This window comes from Phyllostomus hastatus, unplaced genomic scaffold (assembly GCF_019186645.2).
Source record: "Phyllostomus hastatus isolate PE091 unplaced genomic scaffold, TTU_PhHast_1.1 phas_scaffold_78, whole genome shotgun sequence".
NCBI classification, from domain to species: domain Eukaryota; kingdom Metazoa; phylum Chordata; class Mammalia; order Chiroptera; family Phyllostomidae; genus Phyllostomus; species Phyllostomus hastatus.
In genome coordinates this window covers 84956020-84978034 of record NW_025334041.1, presented here as the reverse complement: position 1 = coordinate 84978034, position 22015 = coordinate 84956020, and the positions used below count along the sequence as shown (strand labels likewise).

The following is a 22015-nucleotide window of genomic DNA, read 5'->3' as shown; positions in this document are numbered from 1 at the left end:
TTTTTTCATACAATTTTTTAAGCTCTTTTTGTTTTAAAGATTTTATTTATTTATTTTTAGAGAGGGAAGGGAGGGAGAGAGAGAGAAATGGAAACATCAGTGTGCTTTTGCTGGGGGCCGTGGCCTGCAACCCAGCCATGTGTCCTGACTGGGAATCGAACCTGCGATGCTTTGGTTTGCAGCCCATGCTCAATCCACTGAGCTGCACCAGCCAGGGCTTAATTTTTTCATACAATTTTTATTCATTTATATTTAGATACTTTTTTGTATTATATAGGAATTTTAGCATTTATTTTTTAATATATGGTATAAGAAATTTTATGTAACAATTATAAAGCACAAGAACAGATACAAGGTATTTCCGGTACTACCCATGTATAATGTGCATCCTTATTTTCCCCTCAAAAATTTGCGCAAAAAGTGTGCATTATACATTGCAAAATACGGTAAGACTTCTGAGCAATGAACATGAAATGTCTTTCCATTTTTTAGGTCTTTAATTTGTTTCAATGATGTTTTGCAGTTTTCAGTGTACACATCTTGCATTGCTTCTGTTGCTCAGTTTGTTTTCATCTTTGGACTTAGCTTATAGTACTTTTTGACATGCATAAAATTTTTGTTTTTATGTAATCAAATATCAGTTTTAGTTTAAAATGGACAAAATATTTGAATAGCTGTTTACCCAGAGAGATAGATATATGGCTAAATAAGCATAGGAAATGTTGTTTAACATGATTATTCATTACAGAAATGCAAGTTAAAACCATAATGAGATGCCACTTCATACCCATTATAATCAAATAACTATCATCAAGAAACAGTAACATGTGTTGTTAGCCAGGAAGTAGAGAAACAGGAACTCTCTTATGTTGCTGGTATGGATGGAAAAATGATGAGCCAATTTGTTAGTTTCTTAAAAAGTTAAACAAATTTATATGACCCAGCAATTCACTTCTAGGTATCTGCCCAAGAGAAATTAAGACATTTATCTTCACAAAGACTTGCATGTTTATTTTCTCAGCAGCATAATAGCCAAAAGCTGGAAAGCATTCAAATATCTGTCAAGCGGGTGAATAGATAAACACAATGATATATCTATATGATGGAATACTATTCAGCAATATAAAGGAATGAAGTATGGATACATGCTACAATGTGGTTGAATCTTGAAAATGTTATATTGAGTGAAAGAAGCCAAACAAAAAAGGCCACATATTATATGATTTCATCTAAATGAAATGTCCAGAAAAGCTAAATCTATAGAGACAGAGAGCGGATTAGTGACTTCCTGGGGGTGGGAATGGTAATTGACTGCAGGTGGCAAGAGGAATCTTTTTGGGGTGATGAAAGTGTCCTAAAACTGAATTGTAGTGAAAGGTATCCAACTCTATACATTTAATAAATATCATTGATTTCTGCATTTAAATGGGTGAATGTTATGGTATATAAAATACATCTCAATAAAGAGGTGTTTTAAAAAAATACTGGTACATCCAGGAAAAATTTTAATCAGTATTTTTTGGATTCTGAGTGTTGTATTATTAGGCCATCCTCATTCTGATATCCTTCAACAATATTTTAAAATCCTTCCCTTTTTTTTTTATTCTACTATCTTAAGAGTCCTACCTTTTGTACTTACCTGCCTGACTATTTAAGTATAGGAAGTGAGACAGAATGAATACAATATTTTCATGATAATTTTTGCCCTTTTTATATTGTATAATTAAAAAATAGGTTATTGAATAAAATTATTTGGATCTCCTCCCATTGTTGATGTTTAAAATCACTAATGTGTTTTTCAAATATTTTTAGAAGTAAATCTTTTCCTCCCAATAAAACCTTTTTTTAATATATTTTATTGATTATGCTATTACAGTTGTCCCATTTTCCCCCCTTCACTCCCCTCCACCCTGTACACCCTCTCCCACCCACGTTCCCCCCCTTTAGTTCATGTCCATGTGTCATACTTATGAGTTCTTTAGCTTCTACATTTCCCATACTATTCTTACCCTCCCCCTATCTATTTTCAGCCTACATTCTATGCTACTTATTTTCTGTACCTTTTCCCCCTCTCTCCTCCTCCCACTCCCCTGTTGATAACCCTCCATGTGATCTCCATTTCTGTGGATCTGTTCCTGTTCTAGTTGTTTGCTTAGTTTCTTTTGGTTTTGCTTTAGGTGTGGTTGTTATAAATGTGAGTTTGCTGTCCTTTTACTATACATGTTTTTTCCTTATCTTCTTTTCTTAGATAAGTCCCTTTAACATTTCATATCATGAGGGCTTGGTGCTGATGAACTCCTTTAACCTTATCTGAGAAGCACTTTATCTGCCCTTGCATTCTAAATGAAAGCTTAGGTGGATAGAGCAATCTTGAATGTAGGTCCTTGCCTTTCATGACTTGGAATACTTTTTTCCAGCCCCTTCTTGCCTGTAAGGTCTCTTTTGAGAAATCAGCTGACAGTTTGATGGGAACTCCTTTGTAGGTTACTGCCCCCTTACCTCTTGCTGCTTCTAGAATTCTCTCCTTCATTTTTACCTTGGGTAATGTAATTATGATGTGCCTTGGTGTGTTCCTCCTTGGGTCCAACTTCTTTGGGACTCTCTGAGCTTCCTGGACTTCCTGGAAGTCTATTTCCTTTGCCAGATTGGGGAAGTTCTCCTTTATTATTTGTCCAAATAACTTTTCCACTTGTTGCTCTTCCTCTTCCCCTTCTGGTACCCCTATAATTCAGATGTTGGAACATTTAAAGATGTCCTGGAGGTTCCTAAGCTTCTCCTCAGTTTTTTTAATTCTTATTTCTTCATGTTTTCCTGCTTGGTTGTTTCTTGCTTCCTTCTGGTCCACTGTATTGTTTTGAGACCCAGTTTCCTTCCCTTCACTATTGGCTCTCCTCCGTGTATCTTCCTTCATCTCTTTTAAGGTGACCTGCATCTTTTCATCTAATTTGCGCCCCAAATCAACCAATTCCGTGAGCTTTCTGATCACCAGTGTTTTGAACTGTGCATCAGATAGATTGGCTATTTCGTAGTCGCTCAAAAGGATGAGTCCTGGGGGACTGTTCTGTTCTTCTTTTGGAAACATGTCTCTCCCTGTCTCTCCTTTTTTTTTCCCCCCTGGTCTGGTCGCTCTTGTTACGGTGAGGGGCAGAGCCTTAGGTGTTTACCTGGGCTGGGCACCGCAGTCGCTAGATTGTGACATTGTCTGTGGGGACGGGTGCAGGGGCGGGAGGGAACAATGGTGGTAGTTCCGTTCTCCCAGGAACACAGTCCCTTCTCTGGGATCCTGGGTTGCGCGCTCTACCCTGGTCCACAATCACTGCTTCACTGGGTCCGCCAGCCTCCGCTTGCGCACTCACACCGCTTCGATCTTGCACACCCCGGATGGCTCATGAGCCGAGTTTGCGCCCAGTTCTCCCTGAGTTCTCCCCATCACTGCGCACGTGCGTGCCGCTGCCGACCCACACCCGCCTGGCTATGCCCTGCCTACCTGTCTAGGTGAACGGGTCTACTTCAACTTCTTGGCTGTCCGACTTCCATTCAGATAAATTCTCTATCAGTTCTGTGTGTTATTCTAGCTCTAAATTGTTGTTGTTCTAATCTTGGTTGTGCGTGGAGATACGGTGCATCTACCTATGCCTCCATCTTGCCGGAAGTCTCCCAATAAAACCTTTAAGAAAAGTAGAAACAATGTTTCTATTGTTTCTATAGAAACAATCTATTCTGCTGAAATACTTGCATCTATGTACTAAGATAAATGTTTAGGATGTTGATTGCAGCGTTGTCTGGAGCTGAAAAACCTGTTGATAGAACTGGTTAAACTATGGTATACTCACAACACAGATTACCGTACAGCCGTTAAAAATCATTTGTGCTGACATGGATAGAAATCTATGAAAAAATGTTGAGGAAACATCTCACAGCAAAGTGTATAATTCCACTTTTCTAAAAACTAAAATCTACATCTGTACATATATTCATCTAGTTACAAACATAAAATGATCTGATGGATATATGCTAGCATTACCATTAACTGTAGTTACTATTTAGGAGTGGGAACTTTTTTTTTGGGGGGGGGGCGGTTAGGATATGTGGAAATAGTGATAGTGGTAAGAATGGGACTAAAGAGGTCTTTAGCTTTTTTTTTTAAGATTTTAATTATTTATTTTAGAGAGAGGGGAAGGGAGGGAGAGAGAGAGAGAAACATCAATGTGTGGCTACCTCCCACACGGCCCCCACCAGGGACCTGGTCTGCAACCCAGGCATGTGCCCCAACTGGGAATCGAACCAGCGACCCCCTGGTTCACAGGTCAGTGCTGAATCCACTAAGCCACACCAGCCAGGGCAGGTCTTTAGCTTTTGATTGTTATTTTTTTTAAATTGATTTTAGAGAGAAAGGGAGAAACATCGATGACAGAGAGAAATATCAAACTGGCAATTCAGGTATGTGCCCTGACCTGAGAGAGAATCCATCACAGTTTGGTGTAGTAGGGAACATGCACCAACCAACTGAGCCACTCAACCAGGGTGGGCCTTTAGCTTTTTAGTCTGCTTTTGCACTTTGTAAGGTGGCTCTGTTATCTATACATTTTCAAATTTACATTTCTAAAAAGATCATAGTGCCCTGGCTGGTATGGCTCCGTAGACTCTGTACCCCCTGTGAACCAAAGGGTTACCAGTTCGATTCCCAGTCAGGGCACATGCCTGGGTTGCAGGACAGGTCCCCAGTGGGGAGAACTTGAGAGGCAACCATACATTGATGTATCTCTCCCTGTCTCCCTCCCTTACCCTCTCTAAAATAAGTAAATAAATAAAATCTTAAAAAAACATAAAAAGATCATAGATTTACATGGTTCAAAATGTGCAAATTAATAAATAAATCTCTTTTGCCCTGACTGAGGTGGTTCAGTTGGTTGGGCCCTGGTTGTCCAGCAAAGTGGCAAAGTGAAAAGTCACCAGTTTCATTCCTGGTCAGGGCACATGCTTGGTTGCATGTTTCTCCCAGGTAGGGGTATGTATGAGAGGCAACCCATGAGTGCTTCGCACATTTTGTACCTCTCCCTTTCTTTAAAAAATAAATAAAATCTTTAAATAAATGAACTGCTTTTAAAATGGAGTCAGGAAGCTGGAAGAGAGGTTTCATGCAGAGTCACTTAATGCATACTACTGATCTTAACAAGAAGTGATCACCTTGCATCTCCCACAGGAAATATACCTTTATATTTTAGCAGGGGGGGAAAAAAGTTTCCTCCTTGCCAGGCAACGGCTTAGCCAATAGAAAACTGCCATAACAGTCAATGAAAAGTCACTATAATTCCAACTTTCAGTGTCCTCCAGTGGACTCCTTATTTACAACAGCTCCTGTGGACTCCATAAAAGAGCATTTTTCTTCTTTGTTTCTCTGGACTTGCTGGTGGTTCCCTATGAGGTTGCATGTCTCAAATTGCAATTCTTTGTTCTGGAATAAACACATTTTGCTGGACAAATACCTGGCTATTTGTTTAACGTCAGCAAAAATAAACTATAAAACGTATGTAGCAAAACTTTTCTCTGCCATACTGGTCCCTATTTGCCAATAAGGTAACTAACTACCTATTAGTGTGTCCTTTTAGAGTGTTTTATTTATTTTCCTTTTTTTTAAGATTCTATTTATTTATTTTTAGAGGGGAAGGGAGGGCGAAAGACAGGGACAGAAACATTAGTGTGTGGTTGCCTCTTGCATGCCCCTTATTGGGGGTTTGGCCCAAAACCAAGGCATGTGGCCTGACTGGCAATCAAACCAGTGATCCTTTGGTTCACAGGCCAGCACTCAATCTACTGAGCCACACCAGTCAGGGCCTTCTAGAGAGTTTTAAACATTTGTATTTCATTTACAAGCTAATGCAAATATACATCAATGTTTTCCCTTTTATACACAGTTGACAGCATATTATAAATGCTGTTCTATATCTTGTTTTTCCACTTAACATTTCTTAAAGATCTGAACTTCCTTAGTCTGTTTTTTAAAACAGCTGTAAAAGTATTTTATATTTTTGGAATATGTTCCATTATATGGATATACCACAATGAGTTTAACCAATTTCTTCCTGATGGACATCAGTTTATTTCTAACGTTTTGCTATACAGAAATGCTTCAGTGAGTAGCCTTGTATGTTACTCATTTCACATATGGAAGTATGTCTGTAAGATAAATTCTTAGTGAAACTACTGGGTCAAAATGAATATGCAGACAAAACATCAGATGAGTCAAAGTTGAAAGAAGTCCTTTGTAAACTACCTGACTCATCAAAATTGTCAGGATTATGGAAAACAAGAAAAGACAAACTCACAGATCTGAGAAGACTAAGGAGACATGATGGCTAAATGCAATGTGGTGTCTAGAATTGGATCCTGGAACAGAAAAAAGGACAAAATCTACAGTTTAGTTAATAATGTACCAGTGTTGGCTTCTTAGTTTTGACAAATGCCCCATGGTAATACTTAATGTATTCTATCTTTGCAACTTTTCTGAAAATGTGAAGTTATTCTAAAAACATTTATTTTTTAATTATTATTATACATTACCTATAATAAATAAATTAAAGGATTCTTGTCTCCCCTGAAAATGCTATAGCAGAATTTCCTTAAAATACTATTTAAAACAAATTTCAATTGTTAGTCTGTTACAATTGTCCCATTTTTCCCCCTTTGCCTTCCTCCCCTTAGCCTACCCTCTGCTCCCACAGTCAGTCCCTACACCATTGTTCATGTCCGTGGGTTATTCATACATGTTCTTTAACTAGTTCCCTTTTCTTTCCATCATTATTCCCTTCCCTCCTCCCTTCTGGCTGCTGTCAGTCCGTTCCATGTTTCCATGCCTCTGGTTCTATTTTGTTAGTTTATTTTGTTCATTAGCTTCAAGATTTTAAAAAGAAAAGTTTATTGTTTATTTTGTAATATATTTTGTTGATTATGCTATACAGTTGTCCCATTTCCCCCCCTTTATCCCCTCTACACTGCACTCCCCCTCCCACCCACATTCCCCCCCTTTAGTTCATGTCTGGGTTGTACATATAAGTTCTTTGGCTTCTACATTTCCTATACTATTCTTAACCTCCCCCTGTCTATTTTCTACCTACCATTTATGCTTCTTATTCCCTGTACCTTTTCCCTCTCTCCCTCCCTCACCTAACCCCCACTAAAAATCTTCCATTTGGTCTCCATTTCTGTGATTATGTTCCTGTTCTAGTTGTTTGCTTAGTTTCTTTTTCTTAGGTTTGGTTGTTAATAGCTGTGAGTTTGTTGTCATTTTACTGTTCATATTTTTTATCATCATCTTTTTCTTAGATAAATCTCTTTAACATTTCATATAGTAAGGGCTGAGTGGTGATGAACTCCTTTAACTTGACCTTATCTGGGAAGCATTTTCTCTGCCCTTCCATTCTAAATGAAAGCTTTTCTGGACAGAGTAATCTTGGATGTAGGTCCTTGCCTTTCATGACTTTGAATATTTTTTGCCAACCCCTTCTTGCCTGCAGGGTTTTTTCTTTTTTCTTTTTTGAGAAATCAGCTGATAGTCTAATGGGCACTCCTTTGTAGGTAACTCTCTCCTTTTCTGTTGCTGCTTTTAAGATTCTCTCCTTATATTTAATCTTGGCTAATGTGCCTCCTCGCACAACCAAAAGAAGGACAACAGATTTTAAAACAAAAAACAACCAGAACTGACAGAAAATCAAACTGTATGGAAGTCAGACAACGAAGGAGTTAAAGAAGAAACATTCATCCAGACTGGTAGGAGGGGTGGAGACAGGCAGCTGGGTAGAGAGGACCCAAGGCAAGGCAGTGACTGCAGGACCTGGGTGGGTGAGGCAGCGGCTTGTGGACTGGGCAGTCCCACATTTGCATGCAGATAAACTAGGAGGAACAACTGGGGAAATGAGACAGACGGCGCAACCCAGGTTTCCAGCTCAGGGAAATAAAACCTCAAAGCCTCTGATTGAAAACACCTGTGAGGGTTGAGACGACAGCGGGAGATACTCCCAGCCTCACAGGAGAGTTCATTGGAGAGACCCACAGGGTCCTAGTACATACACAAGCCCACCCACCCCAGAATCAGCACCAGAAGGGCCCAATTTGATTGTGGAAAGTGGGGGAAGTGACTGAAAACTGGCAGAGAGCAAAGCAAGTGGCACTGTTCCCTCTCTGACCCCTCCTCAACATACAGTGCCACCACGAAGCGAAGTGGGGTGCTCTGCCCTGGTGCTCTGCCCCTAAGGCTCTGCCTCTTGCTCCATAATAGGCACACTGAGACAAAAAAAAAAAAAAAAAATGGCCCAAATGAAAGAACAGTTCAAAGCTTCAGAAAAAAATACAACTAAATGACAAAGAGATAACCAAACTATCAGATGCACAGTTCAAAACACTGGTTATCAAGATGCTCCAGGAACTCACTGGGTACTTCAACAGCATAAAAAAGACCCAGGCAGCAATGAAGGTTGCGTTATGTAAAACAAAGAAAAATCTACAGGGAACCAACAGTGACGGGAAGGAAACCAGGACTCAAATCAATGGTTTGGAGCAGAAGGAAGAAAGAAACATTCAGCCAAAACAGAATAAAGAAACAAGAATTCAAAAAAATGAGGAGAGGCTTAGGAACCTACAGGACATCTTTAAATGTTCTAACATCCAAATCATAGGGGTGCCAGAAAGAGAAGAGGAAAAGCAAGAAATCGAAAACTTATTTGAAAAAAAAATGAAAAACTTCCCCAATCTGGCAAAGGGAATAGACTTTCAGGAAGTCCAGGAAGCTCAGAGAGTCCCAAAGAAGTTGGACTCAAGGAGGAACACACCAAGGCACATCATAATTACATTAGCCAAGATTAAAGAAAAATTTATTCTTTAAAAAAGGGCAGTAATGGGCCCACTGGTGTGGCTACGTGGGTTGGGCATTGCTCCAATGACTGAAAGGTCACCAGTTCAATTCCTGGTCAGGACACATGCCTGCATTGCCAACCAGGTTCCCAGTTGTGGGCATGCCAAGGGGCAACCAGTTGGTGTTTTTCTTGTACATCATTGGTGTTTCTCTCCCTCTCTTCTCTAAAAATATCCTTTCAAACTTTTTTATCTACGTGTGTGTGTGTGTGTATATATATATATATGTGTGTTTTTAAAATAAAAATTGAACCATGCCATGTAAAAAAAGGGGGGAGGCATTAGTGGAAAAACTGCTTAAATCCAAATAAAGTCTGTAGTAGACTGAATAATATTGTACCAAAGTTAAAATCTTAGTTTTGACAAATGTCCAAAATGTTATTTTTTTAAGGTTTTATTTATTTATTTTTAGAGAGGAAGGTAGTGAGAAAGAGAGGGAGAGAAATATCAATGTGTGGTTGCCTCTTGTGCACCCCCTACTGGGGACCTGGCTTGCAACCCAGGCATGTGCCCTGACTGGGAACCGAATTGGTTACCCTTTGGTTTGCAGGCTGGCACTCAGTCTACTGAGCCACACCAGCCAGGGCATATGAGTGTAGTTTTTAGTTAAGCTCTTTCAATCATATATATAATATTTTTTCTTATTTCGCAAATGAAAAACAACCTGAAGCACAAAAGTTAAAAGTTTTAGTCACCAAAATAATTGGTGGTAATGGGCCAACCAACTCCTCCATCTTTTGACTTTAGAACAACATTGTTTCCTAAGAACCCATGTTCGGCTGAATGAGAATACCTACTAAAGAAATTTATTGACCTGGGAAGGAAATGCTGTGTAAACAGGCTAATGTCTCTAGGTTAGTCGTTTTTAAATGGGTTATTTTTGCCCACCAGAGGACATTTAGCAATATCTGGAGACATTTTTGTTTTTTTACCACATGGAGAGGGGGTGTTGATTGCTACTTGTACCTAGTGGGTAGAGATTAGGGTTACTACTGAACATCCTGCAATGTGCAGGATTCCCCTCTAACAACCAAGAATTATTACCCACACCTAAATGTCAGTAGTGTCAAGGTGGAGAAGCCCTGATGTAGACCATATTTTACAAAGCTTTATTTGCTCAGTGGATACTCAGTAAGCAAATATTACAGTTGAGGGATTAGTTCATAGCGCCAGTGAAAAATGGACATTCTTAGACTTTTCTGATTTGTACTTTTCAGTTTGTTAATCAGTGGACTATAGAAGATACGAAGGGAAAAGGGAGGAAGCAATGCAAATAGCCTATTTCAAAATCACAAGCAGGTTATCTTTTTTAAAAAGCATTAAAAATATTGAACTTTGGTTAATAATATGCATGCTGAAATGATGTCTGCAGCTTTCTCTGAAATGCATCAAAGTAAAAGATTGATGGATGGAGAAGAGGGTGAAAAATAGATATGTAATAAAGCAAATACAGTAAAATGCTATAGAATCAAGTGGGTGAGTATATAGAGGTTCACTGTATAATTCTATTTTTTATATGTTTGAAAATTTTGTAATGGGAAATCAAAAGCAGAGATTTATACGCTTCTTAATAGACACTGGATTTGTAGGAACTGCATAGCTAATTTTTGGGGGTGAACTCAGTCAAATAGTTGAATGTTCATCTGAAGAATGGTGGTTGTTTGGCCCAAAGAAGACACTAATATTGTGAGGTTCAAATAAAATTATGAATGTGAATGCACTTGGAAAAGCATAAAGTGCTCTAAAAATGTAAGGTGTTACTATTAGGAAGGATGAGTGACCAATTATAAACCGTGGCTCTAGGTGTTCTTGACAACTCCCTGTGTAGTGCCATTAGCACTGTTTTATCTTTATCTTCTTGCAGTTGGAAGTAAAAACAACCATTTTCATAACAATTTCTGCGAAATATTTGTGAAAGACTTTTTTTTCTTAAGAAAAAAAATCTTTCTGTCTTTGTATAACTTTAATATTTTTTCTTGTTTTATTTATAGACTGCAAAGATCTCCGTGTAGGGCAGCAGGAACCTGCTTTGGCTGAAACATTGGGCAGGAGCTTTGCCAGTGAGTGGCCAAGAAAGAGGCTGCATTGTTACACTATGGAGTTCAAACTTCAGAAGACTTTGGGTTAAGCAGTAACATTTACTCTGTAAATGATTATGTCTTCACCTGTCCTCTGTGATCATCACAAACTAATGAAACACGCTTTTAGGTCTTATAAGTTTAGGTTACACAATTTTCCATATGCTCTGGCAGCTGAAACAGGTAGGATTGGGCTGGGTGTTATAAGGAAGGGTGGAAGGGAAAGAGGTAACTTTTCCCATTCTCTGGTCCTTGCTCAAGGTAAACATGTGTGCATGTAAAGATTAGGTTCACTAATCTAGGTTGTTGTATAACAAGATTGAACCTACAGTAATGCTTTATTTGTCTACAAGGCAGTGTTTGAAAGGCAGTGTTTTCTTCATTTTTATTTTGTTTGAGGGTTTAAATCGATGTTGTATTTGAGGGTACGATTTGAAAATAGTAGATAGTTTCTTTGCATTTCATTTTCTGTACTAAATATCATAAATGATTTTAACTCTGTGTGCGTGTACATGTATATATACTCATGCTGATGGGCTTATTGCTTTTTCTAGGGGCCTATAAAAAATGGAACCAAACTCTCTGAGGACTAAAGTCCCAGCTTTCTTATCTGATTTGGGGAAAGCCACATTGAGGGGAATCAGAAAGTGTCCCCGATGCGGTACATACAATGGAACCCGTGGACTGAGCTGTAAGAACAAGACATGTGGAACCATATTCCGCTATGGTGCACGGAAGCAGCCTAGCATTGAAGCTGTCAAAATCATAACAGGCTCTGATCTGCAGGTCTATTCAGTGCGACAAAGAGACCGGGGCCCTGATTACCGATGCTTTGTGGAGCTAGGTGTTTCAGAGACAACAATCCAGACAGTAGATGGGACAATCATCACTCAACTGAGCTCTGGACGGTGTTATGTCCCCTCCTGCCTGAAAGCTGCCACCCAGGGTGTTGTGGAAAACCAGTGCCAGCACATCAAGTTGGCAGTGAACTGTCAGGCAGAGGCCACCCCTCTGACTCTAAAGAGCTCAGTTCTGAATGCAATGCAGGCTTCCTCGGAAACCAAGCAAACCATCTGGCAGTTGGCCACAGAACCCACTGGTCCACTTGTACAGAGAATTACTAAAAACATACTGGTGGTGAAATGCAAGGCAAGCCAGAAGCATAGTTTGGGGTATTTGCATACATCCTTTGTGCAGAAAATCAGTGCCAAAAGCTTGCCTGAGCGCCGTTTCTTCTGCTCCTGCCAGACTCTGAAATCGCACAAGTCGAATGCCTCCAAGGATGAGGCAGCACAGAGATGCATTCATTTCTTTGCTTGCATCTGTGCTTTTGCCAGTGATGAGACATTGGCTCAGGAATTCTCAGACTTCCTAAATTTTGATTCCAGCGGTAGGTGGTATGGTTGACACACTATGTTTTTCTAAAATGGCAGTGAAAGAATTCCACTGATGGCATTTGGAGATTGTCCTAGCAACCTTCAGAAGCAGTTGCTAGATAATTCAAATGAAAAGCATTCCTTCTTTTAATCCCAGGCAGCACTTGCATAAAGGTTGGTTGGTTGGTTGAAATTAATGATCAAGACACTCCGACATTTTCATTGAGACAATGAATCTAGTAAAGTTAGCTTTGCTTTGATTTCTTTTACTCTTCCACAGATGGCCTATGTTAATAAAAACAAAAAAAGAAGTCCCTTTTATTTTGGCTTTTTTGCTTCTTATCTTTGAAGCTAGGGAAAACAAGTACTTTGCTCAAAAGAAAACCTTTAAAGTTTGTAAATCAAATCTTTTGTTGTGTGTGTATATATATACATATATATTTTTTAATATTGTAAATGCTTTTTACTTTCACTTTTAAATAATTTCTAATTGGCAGCAGCTCCCAACTTTTTAGTTTTACATTTCTCTGTAGATCCTTCTATCAAGTTAATGTGCTATAAACATGTTTTTGGATGGCCTTTAAAGGAACTTTTTTGCAGGTTCACAATCTTTTTTTTATTTTATTTTATTTTAATTGTTGTTCAAGTACTGTTTTCTGCCTTTTACCCCCACCCTAGCCCACCCCCCAGCCCTACCCTCACAATCTTTTTTTATTATTAAGTTTATTTGGATGACATTGGTTAATAACATTAAGATTCAAATATACAATTTTATAATACATCATCTGTATATTGCATTGTGTGCTCAACACCCATAGTCTGGTCTCCCATATATGTGACCCCCTTTACCCTGTTCATCCTCCTCCCTCCCTTTCCCTTCTGGTAACCCTCAGACTGTTGTCTGTGTTTCTGATTTTGTTTTGTTTTTTTCTGTTTGTTGCTTTCTGTTTTATATCCCACATGTGAGTGAAATCATATGCTTTTTGTCCTTTTCCATCTGACTTATTTTGTTTAGCACAATACTCTCAAGATCCATCCATGTTGTGGCAGATGTCAGTATTTCAGTCTGTCTTATGGCTGAGTAGTATTCCATTGTATATATGCACCACATCTTCTTGATTCAATCATTCATCGAAAGACACGTTTCTATGTCTTGGCTACTGTGAATAATGTAACAGTGAACATAGGAATATACATACCTTTATGAATAAATATTTTAAATTATTTGGGTATCTATACCCAGAAGAGGGATTGTTGGGTCATATGGTAGCTGTGGTTTTTTTTTAAGATTTTATTTATTTATTTTTGGAGAAAGGGGGAGATAGACAGACAGACAGACAGTCATCAATCTGTGGTTGCCTGTCATGCCACCCCCACTGGGGACCTGGCCTGCAACCCAGGCATGTGCCCTGACTGGGAATGGAGCCAGTGACCCTTTGGTTCACAGACTGACACTCAATCACTGAGCCACAACAGCCAGGGCTATTATTCTTTTTGAGGAACTTACATATTGTTTTCCATAGTTGCTGTGCCAGTTTATATTCCCACCAGCAATATATGAGGGGTTCCTTTTTTCCCACATCTACTCCAGAACTTATTTCTTGTTTTTTCATAATAGCCATTCTAATAGGTGTGAAGTGGTATGTCATTGTTTTGATTTGTATTTCGAAGGAACTTATTTTAATGCAAGCAATCACTCCATTATTGGGGAATTTGGATTTTTATAAATTAATTTTTCTTTTTTTATATCCTCACCCGAGGATATGTTTTATTGATTTGAAAGAGTGAGAGAGAAAAACATCAGTTGCCCCCCATGCCCTCCCTGCACCCACCACCTATAGGTATGTACCTTGACGAGGGACTGAGCCTGCCATCTTTTGGTGCACGGGACAGTGCTCTACTCAACTGAGCCACCTGGCCAAGACTAAATTAATTTTTCTATAAGCAGAGTCCATACTTCCTCTTGGATGGTATTAGTAATTCAGAAATCTGTTATATTTTAGGTCTTAAAGAGATTATTGTGCCCCAGCTGGGTTGCCATTCAGAATCAACAATATCAGCTTGTGAGTCTACTCCATCTAAGGCAAAGAAGAGGAAAAAGGATGAAGTATCTGGTGAGAAGATGTTTGATTTGTTTGTTTGATGGTATTATCTTTAGAGATTGTTTATGTGTTTTACTGAATCTCAGCAATTACAAGAAACAGTTTTTATGGTTTTTTTCCTGAAAATATTTTATCCTCCATTGATGATTCTTTGTCCAGTCAAGCTAAGATTGGTTTTACTGGCTAAATATAAGATCAATCCAAACTCAGCTTTTATTATTGAATATGTTTTTCCATTCCTTAAACATTCAGACTAGTCTTACACCTTCACTTACCTTAGAACAGTGTTAGGAGGTTTTCATCCAGAGTATTTTAAGAAATGTGTTACAATAATTCATTATATATTCCATACTATCATAGGAATGTAGTTTATGACTTGCGTTTTCATATATATATTTTTTAAAGATTTTATTTATTTAGCCCTGGCTGGCATAGCTCAGTGGATTGAGCGTGGGCTGCGAACCAAAGTGTCGCAGGTTCAATTCCCAGTCAGGGCACATGCCTGGGTTGCAGGCCACGGCCCCCAGCAACCGCACATTGATGTTTCTCTCTCTCTCTCTTTCTCCCTCCCTTCCCTCTCTAAAAATAAATAAATAAAATCTTAACAAGAAAAAGTGAGATTTCTTCCTTGAAAAAAAAAAGATTTTATTTATTTATTCTTAAAGAGAGGGGAAGGGAGGGAGAAAAAGAAGAAGGGAAACATCGATGTGAGAGAGACAGGTCCCCTGCACACCCTCAACTAGGGACCTGGTTGCAACCCAGGCATGCCCTCTGACCAGGAATCAAACTGGTAGCTTTTTGGTTTGCAGGCTTGGGCTCAATCCACTGAGCCACACCAGCCAGGGCTATATACATTTTAAATTCAAATAATACTACTGTCATTTAAGGTCTCTTATAAATCAATATGAAAATGCTGAAGTACCCCATGAGATATATGTCAAAAGACACAGACTCTAAATAAAAGGAAAATATTACCTGGTCCACAAATGTGGACCAAACTCTAAACTCACTAGTGAACAGTGAAATGCAAAAATTGTAGACATACAAAATTAGAATAAGATGCATTTTGCTATCAAATTAGCAAAAATTTCTAAAATGATGAGACACAGGTAAAGGTGAAATTCAGGCTCTCTGGCATGGCTGGTGTGGTGTAAATTGCCATAATAATATGTGACAGTAGTTTACAGTTCCTGTTAGGAACCTGAAAAATGCTCCTATTCATAGGGATTATTGCTGGAGGTCAGTCAGGTGGTCATACACAGGAGTTTGGGTTCTGAGAAGTTGGACAAGGTGGAGGAACAAAGTGACAGGATCATTTTCATGTTTGTAAGAGGTAATTCTGGCAGCAGTGTAGAGCAGACGTTGTTGTTTACTTACTGGTCTTTCCCAGGAAAACTTGAAATTCAAAAATAGTGTTTACCCTTAGATGCAGTAATCTACTTCTAAATAATCTTTGTTAAGGAAATAATCCTTGGTGCAGGAAAAGCATTTTGCCCAGAGATGCTCATTTTATGGCTATTTATAATATTAAAAAATTAGAAACAACTAAGGGCCAACCACTGGGAATAGTTAAATGAACCAAGATAAAACCACTTGATAGAATATCAGGCAACCAATAAAAATGATTATAAAGAATTTGGAGAAATGTTTAGGTCACTCAGGTCGTCAGGTAAAGTACAGAACGCTCAAACTTGGTTTTTAGACAAGCAATGAATTCATTTTTAGTGTAAGTATTTAATATAAGTAATTCCCATGCAATCTTTGGAACATATTTATGCTAAAAATGTATTTATTTTAAATGTAAAAAATAGTAAATTAATTATTTTTAGAGAGGGGGGAGGGGGAAAAGAGAGGAGAGAAACACTGATAGGAGAGGGAGAGAGAGACGTTGATTGGATGCCTCTCATGTGCACCCCAACTGGAGACCAAACCCTCAACCCAGGCATGTGCCCTGACCAGGAATCAAACCAGTGTCCTGTCACTTTGCAGGACGATGCCCAACAAACTGAGACATACCAGCCAGGGCTGAAATGTAAAAAAATTTTTGGCCAAATCTAGTAGTCCTGGTAAAATCATGGCTACTTAAAATCACAAAACGAGCAAAATGATCTATTCATAGAAAAATAGAAGATAGTTCACCAGAAAATTAATAGTGGTTATCTGAGAGGTGGGAGCAATGGGTGTACTTTTTTTCTTCCTTTCATTTCTGGTTTCCCCCGTTTCCTATAAAGAGTTTTGGAAACTTAAAGTGTTGTGTATAAAGGCTAATGCTACTCCCTTTTAGACACTGAAGCTAACTTAGAAATTATCAAAGACTTTTTATGTTTTAGAAGCTTCAGAAATTAGCATAGAATCTATTTATATTCTACAGACATGTTATTAAACACTATCATGATTTATGGTTTAGGTGCACAGACGAACAGTTCACTCTTGCCTCAAGATGCAGTTAGCAGTAATCTAAGGAAAAGTGGCCTGAAAAAGCCTGTCGTCGCTTCCTCACTGAAAAGGCAGGGTAAGTTTCCCTGCCCCAGAATAGGCTAAAAAGGTGGAAAATCATCTGAAAGAAGGTAAAAGCAATAAATTCAAAGAAACGTACCCCAAGGAATGCTAAGATAAACACTGATAGGCACTGGGACTGAAGCTGTCCTGTCCCATTGGTCTCAAATCAGGCTCGAAACCAAAATGTGTCTTTTAAATAAAAATGCAACAAAAATTACTGACATGTTTTGACAGAAGGTATTTTGTAGGATTTTTCCCTCTTGTTGTTTATTACCTGCATGCAGTTGATATGGAGATTTAAAGTTGAAGAAGAAACATGTTTTATAATTATTCAGGGATAAATATTTGTTAAGAAAGACAGGTATAGTCTGTTTTCCGTTGTTTAATACCTGCATGCAGTTGATATGGAGATTTAAAGTTTAAGAAGAATCATGTTTTATAATTATTCAGGGATAAATATTTGTTAAGAAAGACAAGTATAGTCTGTTTTCCACAGTTAGTGAAGTTTGAAAACGTATCTAAAAGCAATAGCATGGCTATCATTCTGAATTTAGGAAGGCAGAATGACTCAATTCAAATATAACATATTTATATGTTATACATCACTTTTCAACTGAGAATAATTAAGCTTAGACTTGTGGGGATCAACCTTTTTTTTTAACTCTTTTTATACATTGTATAAAATAGTTTAGTTCAATGTTGGTAGAATTTATTGAATACTTACTGTGCTATGGTCAGTCATACAATGTGGCTGGGTGATTACAAACTAGACATCATCCCTGTCCTCATACTCTGATTTTGAACACCAATACGTAAATATAAAGTAATACAAGACCAAATCTTAATTAACTAATTAAGAATTTACACATTGCAGGAATAAATGTTTTTGGAAGATTAGGAAATAAACAGATCAACTGTATTAGGTAGAAAATTTTCAACAAATTTTCATCAGTTCCTTTGGTACAAAGAAAAAAGAAAATAGCTTTTCTTCTAAATTATCACTATATGCATTTACCTATGAGAATTTTAATTTCAAATGGTAGTTATGACATTGGTATTTCTCTGTAAAAGGGAATATACTTCAGACATGTGAAGACATTTCAGGGGAAGAAATGGAATAGAATAGAATGTCTCTGTGGGTAGAGATATATTTATTAATCAGAAATAGGACCAATTTATAGATCCCTAAAACAGCCATTCTACAAGGCTGTTCTTCAGTTTTCAGTTTAGTGTTTGTTGAAAGGCTGCAAACTTTCTGTGGTTACTAATCTTGAACCTATTAGTACCTCAAAGCTTTCATTTCTTTTTTTCTAAATGGATTCTTTAAAACAATTCTAGAATCTTCCATTTTACTTAATTTCTTTGAACTTTAGCTTATTGTTCTTTTTTAAAAAATCTGTATAAACCCTTTCCTTTTAAAAAGTTCAGTTAACTGATTATTCTGTAAGAAAAAATATAAGTTACTAAAGCTTTGTTTTTTTGTTTATTTCTAGCCTGTGGTCAATTGTTAGATGAGGCACAAGTGACCTTGTCCTTCCAGGACTGGCTGGCCAGTGTCACAGAACGCATCCATCAAACCATGCACTATCAGTTTGATGGTAAGTGTTGGTCAACCAGCTGAGCTGTTGATAAAAATAGGAGAAATGAAAGTAACTATGCTAGAGTTCTTTCTCTTTTTTTCTAATTGATTTTAGAAAGAAACATTGATTTGACGTTCTGTTTAATTATGCATTTGATGGTTGATTCTTCTAGGTGCCTTGGCCAGGGATCAAACCTGTAACCTTGGTATATCGTGACAGTGCTCTTAACTAACTGAGCTACCCAGCCAGGGCTAGAGTTCTCTTTTCATAGGAAAAGTGACTGGCTTTGACTCCAGAATACATAGGACCACAAAAAGTAGAAATAAAGTGAAAGAAATGAATAATCACATAATTTAAAGGCAGGATCAGCAAAATGAATTTAGAAATAGAAGAGGAAAAACACAGCAAATAATAAGTAAAGGTAGATAGCTTTGATCTTGAGGGGGATGTGTTTGATAAGGGAGATACAGAAGTCTTAGAACATCCTTCTGCCCTGGGCAGGTGGCTCAGTTGGTTAGAGCATCATCCTGATATACCAACATTGCAGGTTCCATCTGCAGTCAGGACATATACAAGAATAACCAATGAATGCATAAACAAGTGGAACAACAAATGGATGTATGTCTCTCTCTCTCTCTCTCAAATCAATAAACTTAACAAAAGAAGACAAAAATCATTCTGATTCTCAAACTTAAATTGAAGCAATCAGAGAGAAAGTTTAGAGAAAATCTAAACATGTGAAACTAAAATAATTATATAATATTACATAGAAATGTTAAGGAAGATTGGAGAATGCAGGCTGGGTGTGATTATGATAGACTCATGGAACCTCAACAATTTCAGCATGGACCATCTAGCCAGTCTTTGCCCATTGCCTTAAAACATCGTTGATGGATGGTTTTCCAGGCTTTGTCCAGTGATGAGGAGCTCACTGCTTTGTGATGTAGATCATAACATTGTTGAACAGTGATAGCTGTAAGAGTCCTTCTTCATGCTAAGTGGACATGTTTGCTTATACTACTTCCTTTGGTTCTAGTTCTGTACTCTAGCCACATGAAATAGTCCTGTTCCGTTTTCAAAAAACAGTCCTGCTACTGCACACACATCCACTGCACTGCTTAACAGTGTTACATCTTGGGTTTTCAGACACTATTGGTATATTTACAGACCTCATATCATTTTGATGTTCTTTGCTAATTATGTTTCAGCTTATGAATACCATTTTTTAAAAACAAGTACCCTAAACTGAACAGTAGCCTGATGGCAGATACTCAGTAAAAGAAGATGAGTATTGAAGGATTAGACCAGATATGATTTTATGGTAAGGAAAGGGATAAGAATGGAGGTCTTGAAATATATTTTAGTTTTATTTATATTAATTCAGAAGTTACTTTTTAGAAAATAAAATAAGCTAAGGAGGGTTAAAAAGAGAATCTATGTTTTTCTTTTCTTTAAAAATGTTATCTATTGCCCTCGCTGGTATGTATCAGTGAATTGAGTGTTGGCCTGAGAACTGAAGGGTGGCCAGTTCGATTCCTAGTCAGGGCACAGGCCTGGGTTGTGGGACAGGTCCCTGGTGGAGGGCGCTCGAGAGGCAACCACACCTTGATGTTTCTCTCCCTTTCTTACTCACTCCCTTCCCCTCTCTAAAATAAATGAAATCTTTAAAAAAGATTAATTTATAAACCTAGGCTCTGGAGTCATATCCTCTGAGTTCTAGTGAATTAGCACTTCTTTCAGAGCTGTTATGATCTCATAGATAGCCCATAATCTAATTTCAACATGAAAGATTTTAAAATTAATTTATGTGTTGACTTCTCTAAGCTGCCCTGATATTAATATTCTAGTGCCTTAAAAGCAGTGACAGTTTGTCACTGACATTGTGCATTCAATGAAGTAGGCAAAATCAATTGAAAGAACATAAATCTCTGTCTATGAAATTCCAGAAGACCTTTCATTTTAATTTTCCTTGGCCTGACCTTTGTTTCAAAAAGTATCTGAACTGTCTTTAAGAATCTTTTTCTTTTAAGATTTTATTTACTTTTTAGAGAGAGGGGAAGGGAAAGAGAAAGAGAGGGAGAGAAACATTAATGTGTGGTTGCCTTTTGCCCACTGTCCACTAGGGACCAGGCCTACAACCTAGGCATGTGCCCTGACTGGGAATCAAACCAGCGACCCTTTGGTTCAAAGGCTGGTACTCAACCACTGAGCCATACCAGCCAGGGCTAATTTATTTCGTTCTTCCCTCCCTCCCTCCCTCCCTCTCTCCCTCCCTCCTTCCCTCCTTCACTCTCTCTCTTTCTTTCTCTTTCTCTCTTTCTCCCTTTCTTTCCTTCTTCCTTCTTCCTTCGTCCTCCCTCCCTCCCTCCCTCCCTCCCTCCCTTCCTTCCTTCCTTCCTTCCTTCCTTCCTTCCTTCCTTCCTTTTTGTTCAATCACAGTTGTCCCTATTTTCCCCCATTACTCTCCCCTGCCCTATCCATCCCCCAACTCCCCCTTTTAATATTCACCCCCCGTCACTGCCCCCTGCCATTGTCTTTGTCCATGGGTTCCTTATACATGTTCCTTGACTTGACCCTTCTTTAAATGGAATAAACATATACTTTCTTTCAGGTGTATTTTATCCACGTGGTTCTGGATGTTTTCCCTCTGCTGGGGCTAAGTAGCCCCTTGGACAGTTTCCTAAGAAAAACTAAGAATTCTTTCAACCCCTCCCTTTAACATTCTTTCTGTTGACTTTGGTTGACCTACTGTCTTGTCTCTTTGAAAGATTTGTTAAACATTTCTATCCCTGACTGGTGTGGCTCAGTGGATTGAACACTGGCCTGTGAACCAAAGGGTCACTGGTTCAATTCTCCATTAAGGTGCATGCCTGGGTTTGTGGGGGAGCACGTTCGAGACAACCACACACTGATGTTTCTTTCCCTGTCTCCGTCCCTTCCCTTCTGTCTAAAAATAAATAAATGAAATCTTTTTTAAAAATTGGGAATTTGAAAAGTTATCCTTGGTAGCCCTGGCTGGCGTAGCTCAGTGGATTGAGTGTGGGCTGCGAACCAAAGCGTCGCAGGTTCGATTCCCAGTCAGGGCACATGCCTGGGTTACAGGCTACGGCCCCCAGCAACTGCACATTGATGTTTCTCTCTCTCTCTTTCTCCCTCCCTTACCTCTCTAAAAATAAATAAAATCGTTTTTTAAAAAAACTTATCCTTGGCGAACCAAAGTGTCACAGGTTCGATTCCCAGCCAGGGTACATGCTTGGGTTGCAGGCCATAACCCCCAGCAACTGCACATTGATGTTTCTCTCTCTCTCTCTTCCTCTCTCTCTCTTTCTCTCTCTGTCTCCCTCCCTTCCCTCTCTAAAAGTGAATAAATTTAAAAAAAAGAAATCAAAATAATAAAAAGATTAAGTAAAGAATATGTATAAAAAAAAGTTATCCTTGGTGAATATAGCAGAATAAGTGCCTGCTATACTTTT

At 38.4% G+C, this 22015-nt stretch overlaps 1 protein-coding gene across 7 annotated transcripts in view; it reads left to right on the top strand.

The window, feature by feature from the left end:
- The window catches only part of CUNH2orf42 (chromosome unknown C2orf42 homolog), a 41105-nt gene that overhangs the window by 6420 nt on the left and 12670 nt on the right, over positions 1-22015 (top strand). For 3 of the 7 annotated variants that reach the window (XM_045828508.1, XM_045828509.1, XM_045828503.1), the window contains 5 exons: positions 10899-10967; positions 11540-12375; positions 14365-14475; positions 16871-16975; positions 18456-18560. In XM_045828508.1, the coding sequence (XP_045684464.1) occupies positions 11553-12375; positions 14365-14475; positions 16871-16975; positions 18456-18560 (1144 nt within the window). In that variant the 5' untranslated portion in view covers positions 10899-10967; positions 11540-11552. Of the gene's footprint in view, positions 1-10898; positions 11169-11539; positions 12376-14364; positions 14476-16870; positions 16976-18455; positions 18561-22015 lie in introns of all 7 variants that reach the window. The other 4 variants (XM_045828505.1, XM_045828507.1, XM_045828502.1 and 1 more) reach the window with 2 other exon arrangements.